General features: G+C 49.6%; 3 protein-coding genes across 6 annotated transcripts in view; 1 reads left to right on the top strand and 2 right to left on the bottom strand.

The window, feature by feature from the left end:
• The window catches only part of dync2h1 (dynein cytoplasmic 2 heavy chain 1), a 98,996-nt gene extending 91,065 nt beyond the window's left edge, over positions 1-7,931 (bottom strand). For 2 of the 3 annotated variants that reach the window (XM_029255351.1, XM_029255352.1), the window contains exons 1-13: positions 7,622-7,931; positions 6,659-6,862; positions 6,135-6,299; positions 5,693-5,831; positions 5,111-5,229; positions 4,873-5,017; positions 4,316-4,548; positions 3,011-3,145; positions 2,531-2,644; positions 1,858-1,969; positions 1,618-1,742; positions 814-989; positions 79-274 (exon numbers count right to left, since the gene is read on the bottom strand). In XM_029255351.1, coding sequence (XP_029111184.1) covers positions 79-274; positions 814-989; positions 1,618-1,742; positions 1,858-1,969; positions 2,531-2,644; positions 3,011-3,145; positions 4,316-4,548; positions 4,873-5,017; positions 5,111-5,229; positions 5,693-5,831; positions 6,135-6,299; positions 6,659-6,856 — 1,857 coding nt within the window. In that variant the 5' untranslated portion in view covers positions 6,857-6,862; positions 7,622-7,931. Of the gene's footprint in view, positions 1-78; positions 275-813; positions 990-1,617; positions 1,743-1,857; positions 1,970-2,530; positions 2,645-3,010; positions 3,146-4,315; positions 4,549-4,872; positions 5,018-5,110; positions 5,230-5,692; positions 5,832-6,134; positions 6,300-6,658; positions 6,863-7,621 lie in introns of those variants that run through there. The other variant, XM_029255353.1, reaches the window with a different exon arrangement.
• Positions 7,932-13,368: 5,437 nt separating this feature from the next.
• LOC108932098 (butyrophilin subfamily 1 member A1-like) lies at positions 13,369-21,428 on the top strand. 2 transcript variants are annotated; one of them, XM_018748295.2, is made up of 8 exons: positions 13,376-13,569; positions 14,879-14,910; positions 16,187-16,227; positions 17,510-17,815; positions 17,911-18,189; positions 18,803-18,943; positions 19,698-19,725; positions 20,337-21,428. In XM_018748295.2, the coding sequence occupies exons 1-8, from the start codon at positions 13,567-13,569 to the stop codon at positions 20,353-20,355; spliced, it is 849 nt and encodes a 282-aa protein (XP_018603811.1). In that variant the 5' UTR covers positions 13,376-13,566; the 3' UTR covers positions 20,356-21,428. The 2 variants fall into 2 exon arrangements, with proteins under 2 accessions (XP_029111305.1, XP_018603811.1); XM_029255472.1 differs by lacking the exon at positions 18,803-18,943 and having other exon boundaries at positions 13,369-13,569.
• Positions 21,429-21,609: 181 nt separating this feature from the next.
• On the bottom strand, positions 21,610-25,855 carry fzd4 (frizzled class receptor 4). The gene is made up of 2 exons (XM_029255471.1): positions 25,592-25,855; positions 21,610-24,499 (listed from the first exon to the last, which is right to left on the bottom strand). The coding sequence occupies exons 1-2, from the start codon at positions 25,853-25,855 to the stop codon at positions 23,168-23,170; spliced, it is 1,596 nt and encodes a 531-aa protein (XP_029111304.1). The 3' UTR covers positions 21,610-23,167.
• Positions 25,856-26,268: the final 413 nt, after the last annotated feature.

The raw sequence follows: 26,268 nt of genomic DNA, 5'->3' as shown, positions 1-26,268 counted from the left end.
AAAGCAGCTGTGCCCCCAACAGCTAGGTCACTCCCCTATCGAGGTAGCTCGCCTGGAAGATGCAAAATAGGTACTGGCCTGCTTGAGGATGAGAGCCTGTCGGTAGAACTTGTCCGCCGTGTTGGCAGCCTGCTGGATCTTGGCAGGAATGGCAAAGCCCAGGGCTGAGAGTTGGCGCACCTCCCTGAGCAGTGTCACCAGGCGGTCCGAGTACTGGATCTTCAGCTTCCCATCAACATGGTCCAACTCCATCACTCGATTACTGGCCTGCAGACTGAGAGGAGGAACGCGCCCAGCTCACTAAACACTGTCACACAGGATGGGGAACCCAGAACTACTGTACTAGGACGCTTAAAGGGTTTTTTTTTTTTTTTTTTTTTTTTAACCCATCGAAGGCAGTGTACACCAACCAACCACACTGGTATCACACATAAATAAGCATTTATAAGGGGAAGGATCCTTGTCAATTTATCTGCATCTATAATCCTACTCACATGTAATAAATAATAAACCTTGTTTAAACTGGGGCAGAGTGGGCATCCTCTCAGAGACAACTCCAAATTGTAGTTGGCATTATGACATAAATAAGAACAAAATTTTTCCACTGTTGTTATTCATTACCACAGTCAGGACTTAAAGTGGAGAGAGATATCAGGTAAACAATTTCACTGGTAAATAAAAACAAACTCTCTGATTGGCCTGATGCCCGACACACTTCACACACTGCTGTTGGTCATAAACTGCTGACATTGGCTGCTGAATATTTTATACCGCTTCCTGCCCTTCCCCCACCCACATGGGGGAGAGAATGACCTGATGCCAGACTTGGGGTCCGACAGCCCAGTTTGGATCTCACGGGACCAGTCGTTGAACTGCTCCTGTTCATAGCTCCGCAGCAGCTCCTGCAGGTCGTCGGTGAGCCTCATGAAGGAGCGGTAGCCGGACAGGTCAGAGAGAAGGGTCTCAGCCATTCTCATGGAATCCTCCACCTACCGCAAGGCAATACATTCATTCTTTGACACACTTTTAAACCCATTTACTTCGACGACACGTGTCTCAACAGTGATGTACAACTCAGAATAAATAAAAGTGCATTTCACAGCAGTCATAGAGCTTTAGATATAAACAGGATTGCTGAAATACAATCAGTTTCTCTGATTCCACATCACACAAGTAGCTGCCTATGGAACTGAATCCAGTTCAAAAAAATTTTAAAGGTGATTGCGAAATATGGTGTGATGTAAATTTATCTGTTAAAAAAGTGTGTTTTGGGAGCCTTCCTGAAAAAGGATTCATCATTTCAGAGGCACAGAAGGAGCAGGAGTGATGTGTTGGCATTTGCATGTCAAGGAAGCCACCGAGACAGTTTAAACAATTACAGTCCTGTTTTTCTCCACTCCTATTTGCAGAAAAATATCAAACAAGAACAATGAATGGACATGTTTGGAACAACTAGAATGCCAAAAAAAAATTCCGCAGACATGTCCTCTCTTTTGTATGATTTTGACCCAATGCCATTTATTTCACGACGATACATGGTGTCGCAGGGCTGAACCATACGGCTCAATTTTCCACATGGCGCTTCAGGTAAAAGGGGCCAGACTGGCATCTGCTCACCTTCAGCAGGAGTTGCCTGACCCACACAATGTTGTTGACCACCTCTGGAAGGTTTTTACCGGCTATCGGGCCAGACTTCTCCCCTGGAATACCATGGCAACGGCCCTCAAAATCTGAGCGTAGGCCTGGATCGAAACGACATGCTCAGATACATCACCAACTGATTCACAGCATGGCTACAAGATGAGACGGAACACCAAACTAGCTCCTGTTTAGATGTTTTCTGCAAGAAGCGCTCACCTTTAATGTAGTCTAAAAGCTTTGCAAGTAAGGTTTCCCTCTCGGACAAGAGATTCTTGCTTACGGTGGGTCGTTTTATTAATTCCTTGTATTTCTGAAAAGCCTGAAGAAGCTGAAAGAAGAGAACGGTGAGAGATTTTTGCTTGTCAATAACTGAAAGACGTGGGGTATGGCAAACTCTGAAAGAACATCAGCTGAAAGACACACGTCTCAAATTCAGTGTCAGGTGGCACCGTAGTGTACACACCGTGTTCACTTAATAAAATGAGCAAAACTTTAAAGAAAGCACACGTTATCTTTTGTAATGTACAAGTCCTGGGGAGTATAGTAGATATAAATAACAAGTTATGAGCTGGGGAGAAGAGGCTGCAGTTTTGTATTTTATTTCAATACAGTTATTTGGTAACTGTTAGCACACAGAAAATTCTAGCATTTTCACCATCTATCTTGATTAACTAGGGCTGTGATAGAAATGGATGTTTGCCAAGCAGTCACTGTACCACAACACACAAAAAAATATTAAAAGTGTAGTATCAGTGTTGACTCTGGCATTCAGTGCTTGGTGGCTTTACATTTATTAGGTGGGCTCAGCTTCCCTGCGCCTCGCAGTAACATCTTTTATTTGTGGCCCCTGAAACACACTAATAAAACCTGCTTCCTTGTGTACAGGCACCTGCTGCGGGCTGTCCTGAACCTCCCCGATCCAGGCCTTCAATCTGGTTGCAATCTCCAGCTCAGCAGGCGCGATGGTGCGTTCAAACTGCAGAACGGCGGCTTTCCATAGCGGCTGTTCCGACAAGAGCAACCAAGGCTCACGTCAATACACATCCAGCAGGACATGGACACGGACGCACACACAGACTCAAACCGCTGGTCCCAAGAAGGGTCGCGGGGAGCCGGAGCCCAACCCGGCAACACAAGGCACAAGGGTGGAGGAGACACACCCAGGACGGGAATGCCAGTCTGTCACAAGGCACCCCAAGCAGGACTCAAACCCCAGACCCACCAAAGAGCAGGCACACACCAAACCCACTGCGCCACTGCACCCCCCTGGCCAGCAGGACACGCTCTGCACAAATATTTACCAACAGCACAGGATTTTTCACTGAAGAAACAGCTGAAGGGCAACAAGTGACTTCCAGTGTTGTCTGACCTCAGTGTAGGGGTTGTAGTGCAGTGCTTTGAGGCCGGAGAAGGGTTCGAACACAGCGCCCGTGCAGAGTGCTTGCTGTTTTCCTGGTGGCAGCAATCTCAGCAGCTTCTCATGAAGAGTGCGAACCATCAAAATCTTCAGAGACAGAGAACTTGGTCATCATCATCATCATCGTCCATCAGAGCACCAGGACAACACTGCCTGCACTGAGGGGTAAGGGGTAGGTGCTGGTGCAGTGATTAGGCCTTCTGCCTTTGGACCCAATGGTTGCAGGTTTGAGTCCCACCATTGACTGTAGTACCTCTGAAAAAGGTTCTGACCCTAAACTGCAAAAGTAAAATTACCCAGCTGTATAAATGTGTAAATAAGCATAAGCAGATTAACATTGTAAGTTGCTTTGGAAAAAAGTCAGCTAAATGAATAAATATAAAGCATAACTGTGTCTCAGGAATGCTCAAAAGACAACAGATGAACACAAAGTATGTAGTTTGTACCCAACTTATGAACCTTCAAGTAACATTTCTTCACCTGTACAAAATTTTTAGAAAGGATTTAGGCTGCCATAACAATTCAAATTCCCTCACTAAAGGTCACTCAATGGGCAAATAGATGTCCCCAGATTTGTCAGGGCTGCTGACATTTACATTTATTCATTTAGGAGATGCTTTTCTCCAAAGTGACCTATGACTCAGTATAAACGAAAGTGGATTTCGTCAACAGACGAGAGAAATAGCCACATTTTCGAAGCACAGCCACTTAGTCCAATGCCACTATTTTTGGCAGCACCCACTGCACAAATACATTACATTTACAATTATTTACTTAGCAGATGCTTTTCTTTAAAGCAACTTCCAGTGAACTCTGGGTAGTGCCATCAGCCCACACACCTTACTCACTCAAGTGACTTACACTGCTAGATACACTACTTACACTGGGTCACTCATCCATACACACTATGGGGGAACCTGAACAGCATGTCTTTGGACTGTGGAAGGAAACCAGAGCACCCGGAGGAAATCCATGCAGACACAGGGATAATGTCCAAACTCCACACAGACTGAGCAGGGATCAAACCCACATCCTCTCACGCCACCCAGGCTCTGTGAGAAATCAGCGCTACTTGCTATGCCACCGTGCCGCCAATAGGTGCATACAGAACTGAAGAGGAGCCCCGGTCCACCCTGCTCTGAATATAACACACCAACTCTTGGTGACAATTAAGTTCATAAGTTGAGGACAACTGTATTTTGCTTCTGCTGTACACGCTTGTGTAGAAAAATGTCAAATATAAAGACCCACACAAACCTCTTCAAGCCGGCTGGCCAGGCTCTGTAGCAGCTGGGGCCGATGCTTGTCGCCTCTCCACTGATGTGGGCCGTATCGTTTCCAGAGTTGCCCCGTGAGATGCTCACAAGTCCCTGCCCAATGTTCGCACACAGCCAATCCGGCTCTCAGGTTCTCCCTGACGATAAAGAAAGGCTCCTCCCACAATTTTACTGAGCTCAGCTTCTTCTGCACATACCTGGCCAGGGCACTACCTGCAAGCACAGATAGAACGCTTTAGAAGCAGCTCCCCACAACCAATCAGAGCTACAGCTGGCAATGTGGTTAAAGAATTGGGTCAAAAGAATGTGCTGTTCCTCAATGTTATGAACGGTACTTAACCTGGTTTGATAAGTAAGAAAAGACTCAGATCAAGCTAAAAATCAAAAGCCCAAATGAAAAGAACAAATCAGAGGTCCAGAATATACAAGGCATATGGGTATCACACAAGGTCTCCAAATGGAGGTGACCTAGAGGAGCAGAGCACTGTCACTGAAGATCACCAGGAACATCTCAGCACGTGCTCTTTCAAAACGTACCAATGACATCCATGAGCCGCTGCATGCGAGCCTCGGGATACTGGTCATGCTCGTTCTGCCTCCAGACCTCATCTACTGCGTCCCGAGTGCTCTCGACAAGCTCCAGGGCGTCGCCGAGGGCCACGTTCTCCAGACTGCTGAACTCCTGGTGACCCAGACAGACACGATCAAGTGGCGCAAGACTCGTCCAGTTTAAGACAGAGTACTGCATGCCTGAGGTACGAGAAAGCAGCAGTACCTTCTCCAAGGGCTGAAAGAGCTCAGCAAAATGAGCAGCTCTGTCCCTCATGCTGGGCTTCTCTGCCACCTTTGAGAGGTCTTCCCAGTAATGATACTCATCACAGGGGGTCAGAATACCTGTGGGACAAGTTAGTGCTTCACTTAGCTCACACACACCTTGAGGAGCGAGGTTTATAAAATAAAAACAGTCAGCTGGTATGACAGCATCTCTCATGAGACCTTCAGAGTTGCTGCACTTTCTACTCCTGGCACCGTCATGTGTTTTGCATGAGATAAGACTGTTTAACTTCAATCCTCAATCCTCACACTCATTACTCAGCAACTTACCAAATGTCTCCCATGCAACAGGTTTAGACACAAACTGCTATAAAGGATCCGTGTGAAACGCACTTGATAGTAAAATAACAATCCCAAGGACCAGGGTGGGTGGCCAACAATGAACTCACACACTGATTTCACCACTCTGGTGGTGTTACTATAGAGTGTCAACCTCAAAACACAACAAGGGATTATTTTTTTCTGTGTTTTGCTCATTATTGCTTTTTGTTAAAGTTGAAGAAATGTCTTTGCCAGTACTTACCCCAGACATCATCTTCCTTCACACTCTCCGTCCCCGCATGACTTGGGTCCGATCGCCTTACCACAGAACCCAGACCTACTTCTAGCTCGTTCAGTAAGCTCTGGAGTTTAGGGTCAAAGGTCTTACTCCACTTCTCATCCTTCGGAGATTAAGGAAAGCATTACATTCACATTTATCTTACACTTTTCTCCACAACCACTTACAATGGTAAGCTATTTACCCATTTATACAGCTGGGTAGCTTTTAAAGGAGCAATTTAGGGTAAATACTTTATTCAAGGATACTATGGCAGAGGGTGGGATTTGAATCGGTGCCCTTCGGAGCCAAAGACAGCAGCTCTAACTGTTTAACTACCTGCCGTCACCTTCGTTACTACTGGAAAATAACCACAGCTTCATCTTCAGTTCAAGATCCAAACATTGCAACCAGATGCTGTGCTCACCTTCAGGAGAACAGGTGCAAACACCTGCCTCATAGCTTGGTACAGGGTGCTGATGGGAGACTCCAGCATGGAGGACACCAGGATGTTCTGGTGAAGGTTGTCCTCTGTGATCACAGTGGGACGAAGCTTGAAAAAAACCAGGACTTTGTCGTCTGCCGAATCGATCTATGGGGGGACCACGGTAAACAGTGCGTGTCGGTTTATCAGGACCACTCCATGGGGTGTGTGTCAAGGAGACATTAGGAAGCTGGGATCCACCTTTATAGATACCTACATTTATTTATTCATGTAGCTGACACTTTTCTCCAAAGCCACTTAGAACGTTGAGATATTTACAATTATTTACCCATTTGTACAACTGTGTAATTTCACTGAAGCAATTTAGGGTAAGTACCTCGCATAAGGGTACTACAGCCGGAGGTGGGACTCGAACCTGTGAGTCCAAAGGTAGCAGCTCTAACCACCACGCTACCAGCTTCACCGGATAATGACGAGCGAACGAACGAGCCAAGTGTAAACGTCACCTTGTTAGACATGCGCAGCTCGCCGTCGCTCTGGCGCACAGACAACACGAACTCGTTGCCGTCGTCCAAGAAGGCGTCGAGCGCCGGACGGTCGGTCAGAGGCGTCGCGCTGCAGGCGGACGACGGCCGGAGGGCAAAGTAGTTCTCCGTGGTGTTGAGGATGAACGTCTTCCGCACGTCGTCATCCTCCCGAGGCATCGCGGCCTTTTCCGGAACAGAGAACCGAACAGGAAGCACAGCTTTTTACCGCCATTTACACTAGTCCTGTTTACCGAGTTACCTTGAAGCGCACTCCAATCGTTACCTGCTTTACCACCATTTACACTAGTCCTGCTTACCGAGTTACCTGCGCACTCCAATTATTAATACCTGGTGGTTTGCACTATTTAAAATTAGGAGTGGGGAATCACTGGGTTTGTTGCTTCCTTCCTCACACAACATTCACGTTCAGTATCATGATGATCCATCCACTTAATGATCCTGCTTCACTAGTGTCGACCCTAAGAACACTTAGAGAAAAACTGTGCCGCCGGGCCGTACCAGGCGTGATGATGTCATCATGTTACAGTCAAGTTAACCATGGCGCATCATCATGGCAGGCATGCCCGCCGTGTTGTTGGCATGATGTTTTACCGGACTCAGTGCCGTCATTCAAGTTGGCCCGGCCGGGCCGAATTTGACGAAAAGACGAACCGAGAACGAACGGCTCAGTCTGACTGACTGACTCACTCTCACTCTCACTCTCTCTCTCACTCTGACCACTACTTCGCAAGACACCGTCCAGTGCAGTGGCCATTATTATTAATAATTATCGTATCCAATTCCTGCTCTTAATGACATACATCTTTACGAACCTTCTGGCTGCCTCAGTCACTTCCTACGCAGCGAGCTGAGTGTTAGCATCTCTTTGTTTAGCTTCATTTAGCTTAGCATACTAGCTAGCTTAGCTCGCGACTGACTCACCCGCGAAGATGGGGGGAGCGCGCGCGCGCTCGACACACAACAACGGTTACAACGGCAACGCAACGAACGAACTGGCAAAGTGCGGCGGCGGCGGCGGCGCTTCACAGACTCGCAGGGCTGAACTCGGGCTTCGGCATCGTCGCACTTTCCCAACTTAGTTTGCCTGAAGGCAGCGAAAAGCACGTAGCTGAGGGGACGCGGCTGCAATCACGGTTTCGTCCTTAAGAAGCTTTCGTTGTTTCCAGCGCGACCGCCTTATTCTCAGCGCCTTCGCGCGCTTCAGTCTCGCGCGGATCCTCCGTAGACATGCGCAAACTGCGCAAGGGAACTCACGCAACTTCCGGCCGGACGTGCGCTACTTGCGTTGTTTCCATGACAACGGCGTTATGGCGTAGCATGTGCGGTATTCGTTTCTAAAAGAATTTAATGAGTACAATTAAAAATTCAAACACCCAGTCACAGTTAAACTATACAATGTCTCTACTTCTAAATGTCTTAACGTACTATTTTCAGTGAATTGAAAACATATGCCAAAATTTGAAGTTTATTTCCACTCACTGGGAATATCAATATACACACACACACACACACACACACACACACACACACATCTTCAGAGCCGCTTGTCCCATATGGGGTCACGGGGAACCGGAGCCTACCCGGCAACACAGGGCGTAAGGCCGGAGGGGGAGGGGACACACCCAGGACGGGACGCCAGTCCGTCGCAAGGTACCCCAAGCGGGACTCGAACCCCAGACCCACCGGAGAGCAGGACTGTGGTCCAACCCACTGCGCCACCGCACCCCCCTGGAATATCAATATATTATTATATAATTCTCAATTAAAACGTGTCCCACTGGCAACTTCCTTTGATCTTAAAACAAAAAACGCTATATGACAGGTTATCTGGTAGTTGTCTGTCATAGATCTTGTTAGACTGAGATTTACATTCATGTAGCTGACACTTTCCGAAGCAACTGTCTTGCAGTGTTAATCTACCTATTATAATTACTGTTTAAACTTACAGCTGGGTAAATTTACCAGAGCAATTTCATGAATCATGTAGTACCTTGCTCAAGGCCCAGGGTACTACAGTCAGAGGTGAGATTGAAACTTGCAACCTCTGGGTCGAAAGGCAGTGACTCAAACCACTACATTACCACTTCACACACACTTTCTGAACTGCTTGTCCCATACAGGGTCACGGGGAACCAGAGCCTAACCTGGCAACACAGGGCATAAGGCTGCGACACACACGCACACACACACACACCCAGGACAGGATGCCAGTCCATCACAAGGCACCCCAAGCAGACCCGGTCCAACCCACCGCAACCCCAAATTACCACTTCATTTATTTTCACTCTATTTTCTGTTCATTATATAGGAGCACAGCAGAAACAAAATATCCTTTGCACAGGTTCAGGTGAAACGACTGTCATGGTGCCACACCTCGCAGCGAGCATAGCTCACACAAGATGTAATTTATGAGTACAATAGAATACACACAACGCAGCAGGTGGACACTGTGCAGCACTATCTAGGCAGCACAAAACCCCATGAGATGCAGAAAGAGTAACAAGCACATAAAAGACAACGACATCCTGCAGTCTCCGAGCCGCCAGAGGAAATGTACATTAACTGGATCACAGTTTTGGCAAGTACAGGTAAAGCAGCACATTTACAGATTTGTGCAAACAAAAGGCTTTTGTGGAAAGGGGGACTGTCGCGCACATGTGCTGTGTATGTAAACCATTTCTATGCCGCCGGTGAATTCCAATGATTAGTGATGAAGTTAGATTAAAAAATATTTTTTGCAAATCCAATGGCAGCTTGACTTTTTTCTTGGTTACTTGAAATAGCACGATTTTGCATGCAGTTTAAGGTTCAGTAATAATATGCAAATAATTAATAATCAGAAATGCATACAACTCAGCTGTTTCTCTATATATTCTATGGAAATTTACACCGTATACAATATTTTGCACAGCAGCTTTCGCCGGGAAGGAGATGCGGCGGCGCGGTGGCGGGCCCAACTGGCTCCTGCTCTCTGGCCTTGGGTTCGAGCCCTGGTTGGGGTGCCCTGTGATAGACTGCTGTCCCGTCCTGGGTGAGTCCCCTGCACCCTGCGTTGCTGCTTTAGGCTCCAGTTTGCCCCGACCCCACTTGGGATAAGTGGTTTCAGCCAGCGTGTGTGATCTTCCACCGTGGCCTTATGATCATATAGAACTGGGAGGTGACTGCTTTCAGATGTAAAAGGGAAAAATTAAAAGCAACCATGACTAGAAAGAGGACAATATTCTATGAAATTGATGGGGAAGAAAATGTGAAACAAAATATCTTTAATATTTGCTTTCCATTTCTTTCCGTCATCCGGACGACACGCACAAGTTCCGCTTAAAAGGGAAGTAAAACCATGCACACGCAACAGATGTTCTCTTCTAGTGACATTTGAGCTCATGGAAATCCATGTTCCTCACACTGTCCCCATTCATCCACTCCGACCACCTCAGTCGGCCTGCTGAACGTTTCTGCCACACCCTTAAAGTCAGATTATGTTTACTGAAAAGGAAGTAAAACTGTGATAAATGGCATAGGTGGAAATCTTTGAAGTTCCACAAGCTGGACAGTGAACTGAGCACATCATGGTGATATTTTAAGGGACTAACCTTCCACTCATGAACATGTTTAACTTGTGACTGACCTGCTGAGAAAATGTATCAGAAGCTCAGGGCGCAATTCGAAAAATCAGGTGACGGCAAAATATTATTCTGATGCTGGATGTTGAGCAGGTGTATAAAGTCATGATTTGCACATACAGAACAATGGAGAATCTCTCTCTCACACACTCACACACACACACACACACACACACACACTGACTGAAGCCACTTGGCCCAGGGGGAGGGGACATACCCAGGACGGGACACCAGTCCATCACAAGGCACCCCAAGCGGGATTCGAACCCCAGACCCACCAGAAAGCTGGACCTGGCCAAACCCGCTTCCCACCCTCCAACGGAGAATCTTTCAAATTTTCGTCGTTTCCATTCACAATTATTTGTCCAGGAGACGCTTTTCTGACGGGTTTCTGACATCCGACTGACGGTTTTAAGCATCCTGGAATCTTGTATCCATTTATACCGCTGTCTCATTCTTCTCGGAGCTATTCCGGGTAAGTACCTCCCTCAGAATAGCATCATTTGAAATTAAGCAGCGCTAAAAGCTCCTTCGATGATGTGCGGACGCTTCTGAGCCCTGCATTTCTCGGTGAAAGAGTGTGATTTCTGAAATGACCATTTTTTTGTGAACGCGTTCGTTCTCTGACCTCATAAAATAATGACGTACATATATGTAACATGAATAATATCATGTAATATACATAATATAGAAATACATATGTAATATATATGTATATTCATAATATTACTAGTAAAATGTAATATATATAACATGTATATAACAATATGGGATTCTTGAAAGCTTCTGGTTTTTTCTCTTTTTTTTAGTCTAAAACAGCAACTCACTAAACATTTGTAATAGCAGAAGACTGACGGGACTTCCCCCCCCCCCCGGACCACAATGTTTCTATTTTTTTCCAGATAAACCAATATATTATTAGATATTAAGAGCTTGTTTCTTGAAAACAGAATTTCCCGGAGGCGCCGAGCCCACCGAGCAACGCAGCGGCGGCCGGAGAGTCGGCGAATCCCAGCGGATGCTGACGGATGTGCCGACGGACGTGTACGTTTGACCCGCGGGGCGGCTGCTTCATTTAAAAACCCCTGCTGACGGCACAGGCGCCGAGGCCGCGGCACTTTCTCGCATTCACGCTTCATTTCAGTGGCAGGGACTCCGGCTGTACGGAGCAATAAGTAAAACATGTGAGAGCAAAAGGCCCCTGGAAGGAGGCTGGGTATCCCCCCCCACCGCGCTCTGGAGTTTACTGTAAGTGTGAAAAAGCCCACTCCCACACAGCGCGCTCCTCCAAAACAAGCCTTGTGCCTCGAAGCCCCGCTCTATGGAGGGCGTACAGGAGGCCGTGGAATTTAGAACATCTTCGATATAGTGTTTACTCATTCGCTCATTCATTTACTTATGTCATTTTTTCATTTGATCTAATTCCGTTTTATTTCATTTTATTTCTTCTATCGATCTCTTTATTTTATTTACAATCTGGATTTTTTTTTTTTTTTTATTGTAACGCTTCCGTGGCGGTGCGCTTGAGGACACGTGCGGCTCCCCGCGGAGCTCGGCCTAGAGCGGCTCGGCCTTGCAGGTGACCGCAGGTGAACCGTCCCGACTCTCAGGCAGCCTCTAAAGAACTGACGCGGAAGGACCGCGGCCGCCTTGGCTTTTGACCGGCGGGGACTTTCAGCCGGTCGCCGTGGAGCTGACAGCCCTGGTCCTCCCCGCGTCCTTCTCGGTCCTCCTCCCGCTGCGCTGTGACTCAACCGCAAGCTGCCAATGCCCTCGAAGCAGGAAATCCCAGGACGTTCCTGGGCGTCTTCCCAGCCTGGACCGGTCCCATCGCGGAACTTCTCCTCCAGCTGAACTCGTACCGCACTGAGCAAAGAGTAAATCCTTTTAAACAAGTCCATCGTCCGTCGTTCCATCCCACGCACATTTCGCATCAGAGCTAAAATCACCGTGACTGGCGTTCGTTCGCGACACGCGCGGCTCAGGATAATATGGTAAGTGGAGGATCGCAACGCTTCGGTAATTTTAAACAACTAGAAGGGCAGAGTGAAAAAAAAGACGAACGTTCAACGTTGCACGGGAAAGTCGTGGACTTGCGGCTTGCAAACTACGTGGCCTTTGAGGTTTCCTCAAAATCAAACCAGCAGCAACATTTTGCCGCTGTAAGTTATAAAGAACGGAAAGTCACAACATTTTTCTTTTTGAGGCAGCCGGTAGTCTAGTGGGTAGCATTGATGTCTTTGTAGCCAAAGGTCACAGGTTCATTTCCCACCTCCAGCTGTAGTAGCCTCGAGTAAGGTACTTACCCTGAATAGCTCTAGTACAGATTTACCCAGCTGTGTAAAGGGGTGAATCGGTGTAAGTACCTTCTCGTTGTAAGTTGATTTGGAAAAAAGTGTCAGACAAATGTAGATGTGTCTGCAAAACCTCTCAGAAAGCACATCTGAGTGCGTGAGCCCTACGGTGACCTTACGGTTCGTGTTCAGTGTTCGCTTCCTCCTTACTGGTCTCCAGAGGCTGAGCTTTTCCATCAGCCCACGTTGCTCCAGCAGATTCATTTTTTCTGAGTTTCCAGCTCAGAGTTGGGTGCCACAGCGAGTAACACTGCTGTCTTCTAGCACCTGGGTGGTGCGAGAGGAGATGGGTTTGATCCCCGCTCAGCCTGTGTGGAGTTTCCATATTCTCTGGGTGCTCTGGTTTCCTCCCACACTCTAAAGACATGTTGTTCAGGTTCCCCCATAGTGTGTGAGTGACAGAGAGAGAGTATGTGTGTGTGTTCCACTGATGTATGGATGAGTGACCCAGTGTAAGTAGTGTATCTAGCAGTGTAAGTCACCGCGGTGAATAAGGTGTGTGGGCTCATAACACTACATAGAGTTTGTTGAAAGTCAATTTGGACAAAAGCGTCTGCTAAAAAAGTAAATGTAATGAGTTGCCACACCTTGCGGAATCCATCGTAGGCGATCCACCTCCCGACATCCACCCCACCCTCACTGCGCTCACCCTGGAACACGGTAACCAGGTGTTGCAATCACTTGGCAGCGCCAAAAATTTGGCAGTGCTCCTCCTGTGAAAACTGTTGTACTTCATGGAAAAAAGATGAGAGGAGCAGTGGTGTTTGAGGGTTAAAGTGATGCAAGCAAAGCGAAACTCATACTCATTTGAGGAAGTGGAGCTTCAACAAAAGGACGAGTGATCTTCGGCGAAGGCTAGTTTTTGGTGACGGCACACAACGGCAGGACGGTCATGGTAAGCCTCTTTCATTCAGATCGTAGATCATTCCTTGGATGTGTAAATAGTGCGCCGTGTCGCTGGAGGAGGTCATTCGGGGTGATGTTTTCCTATTAGGGTTTTATTGCAGGAGGCAGAATTATAAAGCTGGTTTAAACGTCTTGCTTTTCTCACCTTCTCATTGTTTGCCTCTTTCCTTGCGCTTTGACGTTAAGAGGGACATTTATTTAAAGAATATTTTTTACATGCAGACACTTAATTGATGCAACAGTGGATCTTGAGCGTGACTTGGCCAGGGGGGGCATTGCCAGTTATGTGAATTCCTTCACGGGGAAGGTGCGAGGGATCATCAGTTTTCATCCTCGATTTCTTGGCACGACGAAATCCCTCGCGGGTTAATTCGGCGCTCAAGGGACCCTCGACTCGCCTCCCTTCCTGCGCCGCTCTCCCTCCGTAGTTCTGGTAAATTCCATGGAACGCTCTTCCTGTGAGCCTAATGCACCGCACTCACGCTCAACGGAGTCTCTACGGCTAAACTACGATTAATAAAAATAAAGGTGTAGAACGTGAAGTAAACGCATTACATGATTTATTTATTTAGCTGATGCTTTTTTCCGAAGCGACTTACAATGTTTAGGTGCTTAAATTATTCATCCTTTTATACCCCTGGGTAGTTTTACTGGAGTAATTTAGATTAAATGCCTCGCTCAAGGGGGAGTACAGTCGGAGGCGGGGATCGAACCTACAACCTTTGGATCTAACGCCACTACGCTACCAGCTGTCCCACAATACACCATCTATGGTATGATAGACAGTGAATATAGAATATATAACGTAATATATCGGGAAAATATTTGCCCAGTCTCGCTTTGGTGCTGAATGTCATGGGGATCAGTTCCAGCCGCCGCCCTTGACGTGATGCGAAAGACAGAGACGCTACGGGCGCGAACACGCAGGTTCCTTATTGCGAACCAGAATCATGTCTGCTGTTATTTTTAATATTTACTCCCTGCGCTGTCGGCTTCTGACTGGAATCCCGGTGACTCATTTCGTCGAGCGCCGCCGAGCGATGTGCCGTGCAGCTCTCGTCAGGTGGCCGCTCAGCCGTGCCGCCGCGCTCCTGTTCGTATAATGGACACGTTTCGGGCAGGACTGCGTTGTCACGCAGTTTCGCCGCCCCGGGAGTTCCCCCCCGTTGCGGCGGAGCCTCGCAGGCCGAGCGCCCGCAGGCCCGTCATCGCAGTCACACGCACTTGTGACCCTGAACTGTCTGTCATTTCTACATCGTAAAATGTCTTTTTTTTTTTTTTTTTTTTTCTCCCGACAGGCTCTGAGATCGTTGCTGAATTGCTGCTGTTTGTAAGTATGCTGTGAAAAGAAAAGAAAAAAAAAAGGGGGCCCCCGTGACATTTAATGTGATTCGTTATTCATTCATTCTGGAAAAAACCTTAAATGGGATGTTTTGAGATGGGAAATACTGCTGTGCGCACTTTATAAACATTCCCAGCTACGTTGTTATCTTTCTATATTAAGCAAATTTCAGATTAATTTATCACAGTGGAAATTGTTTTCGGCGTCGCAGGAAGACTCGGCCCTGATTTTGGGGGATCTCTGCGCCCGCTGGATTTTCCACAGAGCTTGTAACTAATTAACTTGTAGTTATTAATTAAATTAGCCAAAATTAAGTCAGTATGTACCTTTGCATAGCATTGTACCATGGCACCTGCTGACTGTTGTACCATTTCTGTGTGGTACATATGGACTAAATAATATCCGAAATACGCCGGCTCCTCATCTCATAAAGATAATGAGTACCGAAAGTTTGTTCATAACTCTATTTGTTCATAACTCCATTTGTTCATAACTCCAAAGTCACCTTTACAATTAAGTTAGTCAATGAAAGGTTAATACAAATGTCCCTCTGTTTATTATACATTCGGGAAATAATTATCTATTACTGCTGGTGCCAGGCTAGCCACACACACACAGGGCAGTTTAGAGTCACCAATTCATGTGAAACACATGTCTTAGGACTGTTGGAGGAAACCAGAGCACCTAGGGGAAACCCACACAAGCACAAGGAGGACACGCAATCTCCACACAGACTGAGCTGGACTCGAACCCATCTCCAAACTCGCGACTCAGGGGCTACGAAGCACAGTCACTATGCACTGCACCATCATACCATCCTTAAGTGAACAAACAAACTGGAAAATGTGTAACTCGAGGAGCCAGTGTATTCGCACCACATTTCCCATGGGATCTGTGGGATGATTCAGCATCTCTTCCATTACTTATTTTGGTAACGTACCGCGTGGCGATGGGCTTAATCGTGGGTGTCACAGCACCCCGTCCTTGTCCATGATCTTATTCCAGCCGCCGGTTCCTGAGTGTTCTGCAGGTGTATGAACACGAACTATAATGTCCACGTGTGGTATTTCTGAAAGGAACTCAGGATAGCAAGAGCGTATAAATGTGCTCCATTTCACATTTGTAAATGTTGGGTGGGATCAGCACGGTGATGCGGTTTAAACAAAAACCTGCAGAAATGGGGGAGGAGGGTGCGCTTGGGGTCGGGATCCAGATCGGTGTGTCCTCGCTCTGAGCGCGTGCCCTTCTGTCCTCTCGTTTCCAGGTGCCTGACCCTGTCCATGCCGGCCCTGCTGCGGAGTGCCGGTAAGAATCACGTCACTTTGCTTTTTTCCGCATGAGCTTTGACATCTGCGCTGCGCCGGGCCCCGGGGCCCCAAACTCGGCAGCATCCCAGAATTCCACAGCAAAAGGCAAACGCACAAGCTGTGCTTTTGCTGTGGCCAGATTTGAGCTCTTACTTAGGGAAAGGAGGACTGAAACGCGTCGACTCAGAGCCGGCCCCGATGACCTCACCCTCTGAAATCCCCATGATTTTCTGCTCTGTGAACACTCTCAGCACAGAAATGATCAGAAATTCATATTTGGAGTTATCAATATTTAAGCCACAGCACCACCGCTTATAGATCATGTATAGATCTATATTAAGCCGATGACCAGTTTAGGAAAAATTAAGTATTAGTCAAAATGCTGCCATAATATACGCTGGGTCCTCAATCTGGGACCAAAAGCTTGTTTATGACTTGGTTTGTCTGAACATCCAATCATGTCACAACCCACAAAAGCTTAATAAGAGACATCCCTCCATTTATTCGCACGTTCGGTTCTGTGCTGTCCGATAACATTCAAGATACACCGGACAAGATGTTGCACCCCATGCGTATATTACAAAATAGTAGCAAAAATTTGCTTCCAAACTTATTTATTGACTCATCTTAGGAAGGGGCACCGTGTTCGGAAACACACACACACACACACACACAGTCCGAACTGCTTGTCCCATACGGGGTCACGAGGAACCAGAGCCTAACCCGGCAACTCAGGGTGTAAGGTTGGAGAGGGAGGGGACACACCCAGGACGGTACCCCAAGCGGGACTCGAACCCCAGACCCACCAGAGAGCAGGACCCGATCCAACCCACTGCTCCACCACACCCCCTCTTTCCATTACATTCAGACTAATTTAAAATGTCTAAAAATAAAATACACTGTCTCCAAAAAATCCCATTTAATACTGGCTGTTGGTCGATTTATCCCATGTGTGACGTTCTCATCTTGTTATCGATCAAGGACACTAAATAATATTGGACATGGGTTGTGAACACTGTGGAAGCGAGCTGAATTAGTCCAGTCCCACCCTACTGGTTTGTTTCGGTATGTCTTACTTCTTACTACAGTGGAAATAGAACAACACAACGAAGGGTGAACAAATTAAAGGAAAAATGTTGGCATCTTGGAAAATTCATAACTCAAGAGTGTTCATAACTGGAGCGTTCATAAAGCAATGTAACGACCACAAAGCGAATGGTGTTGGCTTGGGGACGAGGCGGCAGTTGACCTCTTTGCTTGCGTTGTCTTCTGCCCCTCAGTTGTGGAGCTCCACGGGGAAGTGGGAGCCGAGGTGAACTTCACCTGCCACTACAACACCAGCAGGGAAATCAGCCTGCTCTACATACAGACGGAGGCGGACAAGGTCGAGTTTGTTAACGGCTTCCACGAGAAGGACACGCGACCTTCCGAGAGGTTCGAGAACCGCACGAAAGTGGACGAGAGCAAGAAGTTTGTGAGGCTGTGGAACCTCCAGGTGAAGGACGAGGGGAACTACAAGTGCATCGTCAAGTACAAGGGCAACCTGGAGGAGACCGTGATCACGGACCACCGCCTCAAAGTAGCAGGTAATCGTGGCACCGCCCTCTCCTCCACCGCGTCGCCATCCGGCCCTTGCCAGGACCTCCTCACGTTTCGTCCTCTGCTCTGCGAACGTCCACAGCTAGGTTCGGCGAACCACTCCTGGAGGCCAAGGTGGACGCAAGAGGCGCTTGCTTCCTCAAGTGCTCCTCCTCGGGGGGGTACCCGCACAAGGCCCCACTGTGGACTCTTCCGCTGGACGTGAACAGCACCGCGTGGCACGACGGCAACGAGAGCTTTGTGGTGCAAGACCCCGACACCCTGCTGTTCTCCGTCTACAGCGCCATAGTGCTGAACGTCCGCCGTCCGCTCAACGTCAGCTGCTCTGTGGGCGGGGTCACTTCCCAGCAACAGGAAGTCTGTGAGTGCTCATGGGACGGCGGGGCTGGGGGGTCCGCACCCATTTCCACATCATATTCACCTGGTACTTTCTCATATAACAGTCGACTTGGCAGCACCGCGTCCGCGAAACAAAGGCGCCGAGCGGTCGGCGATAGAGTTCTAACCCTAAATGACGTGGTAAAACTTCCATCCGTCGTCAAGAACCGCTTGTCCCGTTCGGGGTCGCGGCGATCCGGAGCCTAACCCGACAGCGCAGGGCGCAAGGCCGAAGGGGAAGGGGACGCACCCAGGATGGGACGCTAGTCCGTCGCGAGGCACCCCAAACAGGGCTCGAACTCCCAGACCCGCCACGCCACCACACCCCCCATGGTAAAACCGGCCCCGCTCTATAAATAGATAAATCGGCTTAAGCATCTCAGCGTACAAAACCTCATATTATAGTTACAGAGGAGAGAAGGGGCAGTTGAATGAATAAATAGTAATAATAAACACGGAGCGTGCAGCATCGTCATGGTAAATCGTGGTAATTCCGGTAGTTCCAGGGCCCCAAACCGGTTAGATGGCTGTTGTCCTCACTCTGGCTCATATGTGACACCCAGCTCATTAGTGAAGCCGTTTTTGTTATTTCCCAGGCGGGAACGACCCCTCTCCGAAACCGCCTACCCCTGACATCCTCATCATCGTCGCCTGCCTCTTCATCGCCTTGCTGCTGCTAGCCGTGCTCTCCATGCTCATCGTGAGGATGATGAAGATGTCGGGGAGAAGAACTGCAGGTGAATGCGCTTATGTGACGCGCTGGGCCACCAGGTGGCGTGGCGGTTAGCGTTATAGCATCGCAAGGTTCGCTGAAGGTTGTTGGTTTGAATCCCACACCCGCTCTAGAACGTTTTGTTCAAAGTGCAGCCATCCCATACGTAGCGGGCTCCGTACGGTGGGAAATCACCGTCCCGGCTTATGAAAGCACGCACCTTTTTCATAGAGGGCTCCTATTATTCAGTTCAACTGCATTTCCTCCCGTTGTGCGGTCAGTTTACTTCCACATCGACAACCCCGAGCGAAGGCTGGAAGATCATTTCAAAATGCAGTATTATATAAAAGATATTCACTTTTGTGAAAAATGACTTTATATTTTAAATTTTGAGAAACACAAGAGCATAAAATATTTTGGTGTTATCACCATGTATAAAATACCTTTAATTTCACCGTTTCGATTAATTTTTGATAATTTTTTTCCCATATGAAATAACGGTAATTCAACACTGGCGATTTCATGGAACACATTAAGCCGTTATGTGAGGAACGAGTGTACAGTACTTACCAGGAATGAATACTTTTACTGTAACATACTAATAACAAGTAATAATGCCATTTAGTATAATATCACACGGTATGGTGTTATAATGATAATTATTACCGATAATTGAAGGCCCATCGTGATGACCACAGGCAAGTGCCGCTGGGTGTCTGTAGAACATCTTCACTCTGAACTGCGTCACACTGACCTGACCTCTCCCGTTTGTGTTTCAGTGCCACAGGACACAACGGAACCCAAAGAGTGAGTACTCTCTGTGTGTGTGTGTGTGTGTGTGTGTGTGTGTGTGTCACCCTATGTGTTACTGTATGTCAGTGTGTGTAACCATACCTGTTATCTATCGCGTGTTACCGCGTATCTGTAGGATCCGCCCTTTGTGTTACTCTAAGTGTTACCGTGTGTATCGATGTGTGTTACTGTGTGCGTCGTTGTGCGATAGTGTGCTACAGCGCGCGCCACTCGGCGTTACACTGCACTCTGCGCGTTCAGCCAGTCTGATTTTGTTTCCTTTCTGTTTACCGCGGTAAATACAGGAAAGCTTTGTGTGAAGAACTCTTCTGCGCTGAGCTCATAACTGAGAATGATGCATTTCAAAAGAATCACACATGAACCACCCACCTGCTTTCACTTCCACTTCTGTCCAGCTAAGGGTTGCGGTCAGTGAACAATCTACATGCGAAGAGCACTTTACTTTACCCAAAAGCGAGCTGCGCTTTTCCCCCAGCGGTCCCACAGGGGCCCAGCGGGACCAGTCATCCCTGTACTCCTCACATTTATTACCCTGGGTAAATCTCCCGGCTGGGACACCCACGGCTCCGCTCTCACGTTTCCGTCTCTTCTTCTCCCCCCCGCAGGCTGGACCTGCTCACCTGATGCCGTGGATCGCGGCGCTTATTTCACATTTAACACGGAGGACGCGGCCGTGCGGTCGAGACGCCTGGATCGCGGACCGGGTTCCGTGCGCCTCCCGTCCGGCCCACCGACGGTTCGAGGACGCCGCGGCATTTGACGGCACTTGAATGTAAATAATCCGCTCCCCTTTCGAAAAGTCGCACTCGCGTCCTGCTCTGCTTCCGGCCTTTCGAACGCGTCGTCTTTTCCAAGAAACCCCAAACCAAAACTGTCGCCGTGGCGACGCGTACGGATAACGGACGAGGAGAGACTGCGACGTGTCCGTGGATTCCACTGGACACCCCCCCCCCCAGCACCGCTGACACCAAAGTCGTCGGCTCTGGAGATCCTCAACCTCCCGACCAAGTCATGAGAATTTTTGCCACGTGACCACAGCTGTAACATCTTGATGTTTCTATCCATCTCGGAGCGTGTGGTGGTGGTGGGGGGGGTGTCTCCTGGAGACAGAGCACTGGAAGACGACTGACCAGGCCGGGGGGGTGAACAGTGTGTGTGTGTGTGCGTTCTCTATATACACGTGCAATGGGTTTGTGCAAAACTGTGCGTCATGCTGCTTTTCCGTGGTCCGTCGCGGTCCGAGGGGCCCGAGGAAGGGGGAAGCCGGAGCCGAAGCCCGGCGGTCGGACGGACGCTCAGGGTCCCACAGACGCTGCTGCGGGCACCGAAACGCCTCGAATGTCAAAACTGTTCTCAAGAGCGAACGCAACCGCGTTCAACCGCGTTCAACCGCTCCCACGATTGTTTCCTATAGGAAACATGGTCCTACTCTGGGGTTTCACTGCAAACCTTAAGATTTATTTCTTTGCTCATTCTAGCTTTCTAGAGTTTACGATTCAGAGTGGTTTTTATTAAGTTACCGAAATGTGTATATTTTTAAGATTAGAACGTTGAATAGTACAAATGTGATATTTATGGTATTGTTCTCAGCACCCAGTTTGTGTTGCAATAGTAGTTCTAAGAGACTTTCCCGTGGATTTAATGTGTAGTTCACCGTGAACATGTGTTTTCTTTAAATTTAATAAAATGTAATCACCTTTCCTTGTCTCATTTCACCTCCCTCGAGGTAAACAGAGTTCACCGTGTTTTCTGCCGCAAGTCCACGGTAACGTGCAGTACTCGACCGCCACCACAAGGGGGCGCCACTGACCAACTAAAGGGATTGAAGGCGAGCGACACGTTGTTGGGGGGGAGAAAAAAAAAAAAAAAAAGATACATTCTACCTAAAATTGTTAACGTTAATACAATTAGTAAATAAGACACATTGTCAGTTAGATACTTTGAAGATAATTACATGCGTTAAGATACAATGTATCTTATTTACAAAGAACCCTGCTTACAAAGTGTCTTATTGACAATGCACGTAAGACTAAAGGAATAAAATTGAAACCCAGGGCCACATTTGAACCCATTTCAACCCGGCGCAACACAAACAAGGGGCACAAGTGAGACCGGTTACTCTGCACTTACTGCAACAGCTGTGGTTTAAATAGTAAACTGTCCCTCGTCATCATTTTATTTAAATGACTCCTTTTCCCATCGTCAGCCCGCCGCGCACCGATTTACGCATTAATACCGCGCGAGTACCTCGCTCAAGGCCACTACACCTGGAGGAGGTCTCGAACGGGTCGTCCAACTGCAAGGCCGCGACTCGAACCGCTACGCCACCTGCCGTACGTCTTTCGCGCTTCTTAAATCCGGCCGAGAGCCCCGATTTCAGGGGTGTCTTCAGACAAGAGAGCTCGCGGAGAGCGACTTAAAAACCAAAAAGTTTAATTCCTGTTCTTCTGATACAAAAGGATTCTTAAATAGCAAACTTCTTAGTTTTGTACAAAGATAAATTAGCATTTTATAACACGTTAACAGGAGAAACACCTGTCCTTTTACAAAACATATTCAAAAGAACTTCACAGAGTCCCGGTCCGGGTGTCGCCAGTACCTACGGCACCTCCGAGTCACATACATTCGGTGGGCTCACAGAAGAGACCCCTGTGGATTGTCTACTCACTCTGGGTGTGTGTGTGTGTGGATAAGGTGGAGCGTTAACCGTTTTATACTTAAAATAATGATCCGTAGGGGAGTTCTCAGAGAAGAGGGGCCGGTGCTTTACTCAGCATTGGGATTGAAATAACGCGCCAGTCGGACAATAAAACACGACCCCGGGGCTCACGGCGCATCGTTTAAAACGTCCAAAGAGTAACCAAAAAAAAAAAAATAAAAAAAAATTGTTTAGTGGATATTTTCCCATAAACACTCCATGATGCGATGGAAACAAAGTCCCAAGATCCCTTTTAACCAGAGAGGCTCCTTTGTGCTCATGTGTGACCTGGAGTGGATTTAAGAAGCCGGGAGAACGTTGCCCCTCCCCCATCCTCCTCCTCCTCCTCCTCCTTGCCTAAGCCCCCCCTCCCCTCACCCAGTGCGCTTCCCTGCGACCACCCCTCTGGCCTGGGGTGGCAAGGCACCTGCACTGCCGCTGTCCAGTGTAAAAATCTACTAGAAACTATTTAAAAGCCTTCATCGAAGATGCATAAGAAGTACAACCCCAGTCCTCTTCCCAGATGAGCGCCCCCTGCAGGTGGGGAGGACCGGTGACGCTAAGAGCACCGCGGCTCATCGGAACTCGCGTTCTGGACCCGAAGCCCGTCCCGTGCCGCGTCTCCGTGGAGGAGAACGACCCAAAAACATGCCCCGGGTCGACACCCTCGCCGCCCCCACCGAAGAGAAGAGCAGCGAGACCCCCCCGTCATCCCAGCGTCCGGGATCCTCCCGGGTCTCACACCACCGTCTCGTTTCCCTTCGCCGGTTTAATCCAGCCGTCGGCGCGCGTCGCCCTCTTCGCCCGGCCCGAGCTCGCCAGCCGGCTGGAGCACTTCTGCCACGTGTGCAGCGTCTTGGCCGACCAGATCCACATGCCCGACGTGATGCCCACCAGCAGCGACATGAAGATCCGGAGCATCTCGACGGCAGCGTACGCGTCCCGCGCCGACTGCTTGAAGTCGCCCCAGTTGGATATCTCGTAGAGGTAGCAGGCGATGACGCAGCCCGCCGGCACCATGTAGAGCACGGAGAAGACGCCGATCTTCACCATGAGGCGCTCCAGCTTGTCCGTCTTGGTGCCGTCCTTCTGAAGGTTCGAGCGGATCTTGAAGAGCGCCACGAGGCCGGCGGCGATAAAGAGCGTGCCGATCGCCAGGTACGTGAAGAGCGGCGCCACCACGAAGCCCGTGAGCGCGTCGATGTGCTGGTTGCCCACGTAGCAGAGGCCCGTGAGGTCGTCGGCGTCCACCAGGCGCATGATGAGGATCACGATGGTCTTGACGGCCGGGATGGCCCAGGCGGCGATGTGGAAGTACGAGCTGTGCATCTCGATGGCCTCGTGGCCCCACTTGAGCCCCGCGGCCAGGAACCAAGTGAGCGTGAGGATGACCCACCAGATGGAGCTGGCCATGCCGAAGAAGTAGGTGAGGAGGAAGACGATGGCGCAGCCCGTGTTCTTCAGGCCCTCCTGGACCAGGACGGGAACGGCCGCCTCCTCCAGGTCACAGGAGATGCGCTCGCGGCCCACGGTGAGGCGCACGACGAAGGCGATGCTGTAGATGTTGTAGCACATGCTGAGGAAGATGATGGGCCTCTCGGGGTAGGAGAAGCGCGACGAGTCGACGAGGAAGGTGAGCACCGTGAAGGCGGTGGACACGAAGCAGAGCACGGCCCACACCGCCATCCACACGTCCGTGAAGACCTTGGCCTGGCGCCGGTAGAGGCCCGAGTCGTAGCCGCACTGCAGCACGCAGGCGTGGCTGCGCTTCACCCAGGCGTACTGGTCGGGCTCCGCCCCCAGCGCGTGGCACTCCTCCTCCATGGGCTGCAGCGTGCGGATGGCGTGGTACGGGCCGTCCTCGTCCCCGGGGCCCTCCATGCACATGTGGTTCTGGTCGTTCTGCGGCGGGAAGAGGCTGCAGTTGAGCAGCTCGGGCCAAACGAAGCCGAAATCGGTGAGCACCGGCAGGCACTTGCGCTTCACCGAGAGGCACATGCTGCCGCACGGGCCGATGGGCTCGGGCACCTTGTCCGTACACATGGGCACGTAGACGGAGCACAGGAAGAACTGCGGGGAAAGGACACGGGACACGTCGTCAGCAGCGCAGTCATCGCGCCGCCGCCGCCGCGGAGGATCCAACATCAGCCACGGAACGGGGAAGTGAGGAGGGGGACAGGAGCAAAAGGAATAAAAGAAGAAGAAATAAAAGATGAGGCAAGAAAGGAAAAAGGAAGAAATGAAAAGGAAAAGAAAAAGGAAAAGTTTGGGAAGAAGAAGGGGAAAAAAAGGAACAGGAGGGATTGTGACATTTTTCTCCATTAGAACTGAACACCATCAGTGGAAAGTGAACAAATGTGTAAAGAAACCACGTCCTCATAAAGGATCGCAAAGCTTAACATGGTAACATTACACTGTTTTCAGGTCATATTATTACCGGGAGACACTGAGTATTTGCGGACACCACATAACGGAAATAAATGCAGTGAATTAATTATTAAACAAGAAGCAAGGAGCGCAAAAGACACTGCGGCTCGAGGGAGACCCGGGGCTCAGGGTACGAATCGCGGGGGGGGGGGGGGTCGGGGGTTTCCCCGCTTTTCTACGCCGCTGGACGGAGGAAACGGGCAGGAAACGCGCGGGAAACGCAGTGTTTGCGCTGCGGTCGCGCTGGGTGTTCGTTCCCAACCGCTGCAGAAAATCACAGCGTTTACTGTGGTACGTCTGAGGAGCCCATGGAACTGGAACGAATCCCGAATAAATCACACGGTGTTTTTATTTATCTGACTCCACTTTACACCGATTTACCCATTTCTGCAGCCGGGTGATTTTACCGCAGGAGGGGGATTCGAACCCAGGACCTTCCGACTGCAAAGCCCTGAACAGTACGGGACCCAGCGCTCTCGAGGGAAAACGGTGTAAACTGAGTACTGCACGAACAGGTAATGTTCCTAGAGAGTCCAGGTGAACGTGGTGAGTCGCTCAGCTCCTGCACCTTTCCGGTCACGTGGCATAAGGCGCTAATTAACTAATTAACATAACTAAGTAAGTCGGTGTCGCTAATTAGCATCATTAACAATGGCCCCCCAGGAGGGAAAGCACCCCTTGCAGCTGACCCGGAGTCGGAGAGCAGCACGGCCACGCGCGCAAACGCACACGCACCCGCAGCTGGCTCGAGCAGCCGTACTGGATGAGCGGCGTGAAGGTGGTGAGCTGCAGCTCCGCGTCCGCCTGCAGCACGTTGCCCACCAGGTTGGGCATCCGCGTCTCGTTGTAGCCCAGGTCCTGGCACATGGAGATGCGGATCGGGTCGCACGTCGCCTCGTCCTCGTCCCCGAAGGCGTCCGCCGAGCCCGGGCGCGCGAGCAGCGCGAGCAGCGCCAGCGAGAGCGCGACCAGGTGCGCCACGGAGACCCGCCGCTGCATGTCGCCGGGTGTCGCCCCCCTCCTTCTTAAAACAAAAAAATAATAAAGTGTATATATAGTCAAGTGTCCTGAAGTCCAGCGGAGGAGTCCGAGAGCAGTCAGTCCAACGGGTCCCCCGGCGATCCGACGCGCGCGCTCCGCCTTCACCGCCTCTTCAACTTTCTCCGATGTTTCGTTAACGTTGCCTCTTGGGAGCGCGCACAATGCGCGCGTCCGCTCGGGAGCTCCGCGGGTTCTGACGTCCCTCTCCAGCTCTGTTTGGTAAAGAAACGAGCGCGGATGACTCCCCTCCAATCCTTGACCCGCCCACTGCGCACCGCAGCCAATCAGAGGCGGGCTCTCCAGCAGGGGGCGGGGCGTGAACTGCTTGAAGTTACGTCACATTTTGGCCCGGGCCGAAGTGGAGGTGGGAG

This window comes from Scleropages formosus, chromosome 10 (genome assembly GCF_900964775.1).
Source record: "Scleropages formosus chromosome 10, fSclFor1.1, whole genome shotgun sequence".
Taxonomy (NCBI): domain Eukaryota; kingdom Metazoa; phylum Chordata; class Actinopteri; order Osteoglossiformes; family Osteoglossidae; genus Scleropages; species Scleropages formosus.
This window is presented reverse-complemented; position numbering and strand designations above follow the sequence as displayed.

Excerpts from the sequence above, each read along its gene's own strand:
- LOC108932098 (XM_018748295.2), top strand. Across the intron at positions 14,911-16,186 it reads TTGCTGAATTGCTGCTGTTT|GTGCCTGACCCTGTCCATGC; the intron begins GTAAGTATGCTG and ends TCTCGTTTCCAG. Across the intron at positions 17,816-17,910 it reads CCACCGCCTCAAAGTAGCAG|CTAGGTTCGGCGAACCACTC; the intron begins GTAATCGTGGCA and ends GAACGTCCACAG.
- fzd4 (XM_029255471.1), bottom strand. The coding sequence starts at position 25,855 with ATGCAGCGGCGGGTCTCCGTGGCGCACCTGGTCGCGCTCTCGCTGGCG. Across the intron at positions 24,500-25,591 it reads GCTGCTCGAGCCAGCTGCGG|TTCTTCCTGTGCTCCGTCTA; the intron begins GTGCGTGTGCGT and ends CTTTCCCCGCAG.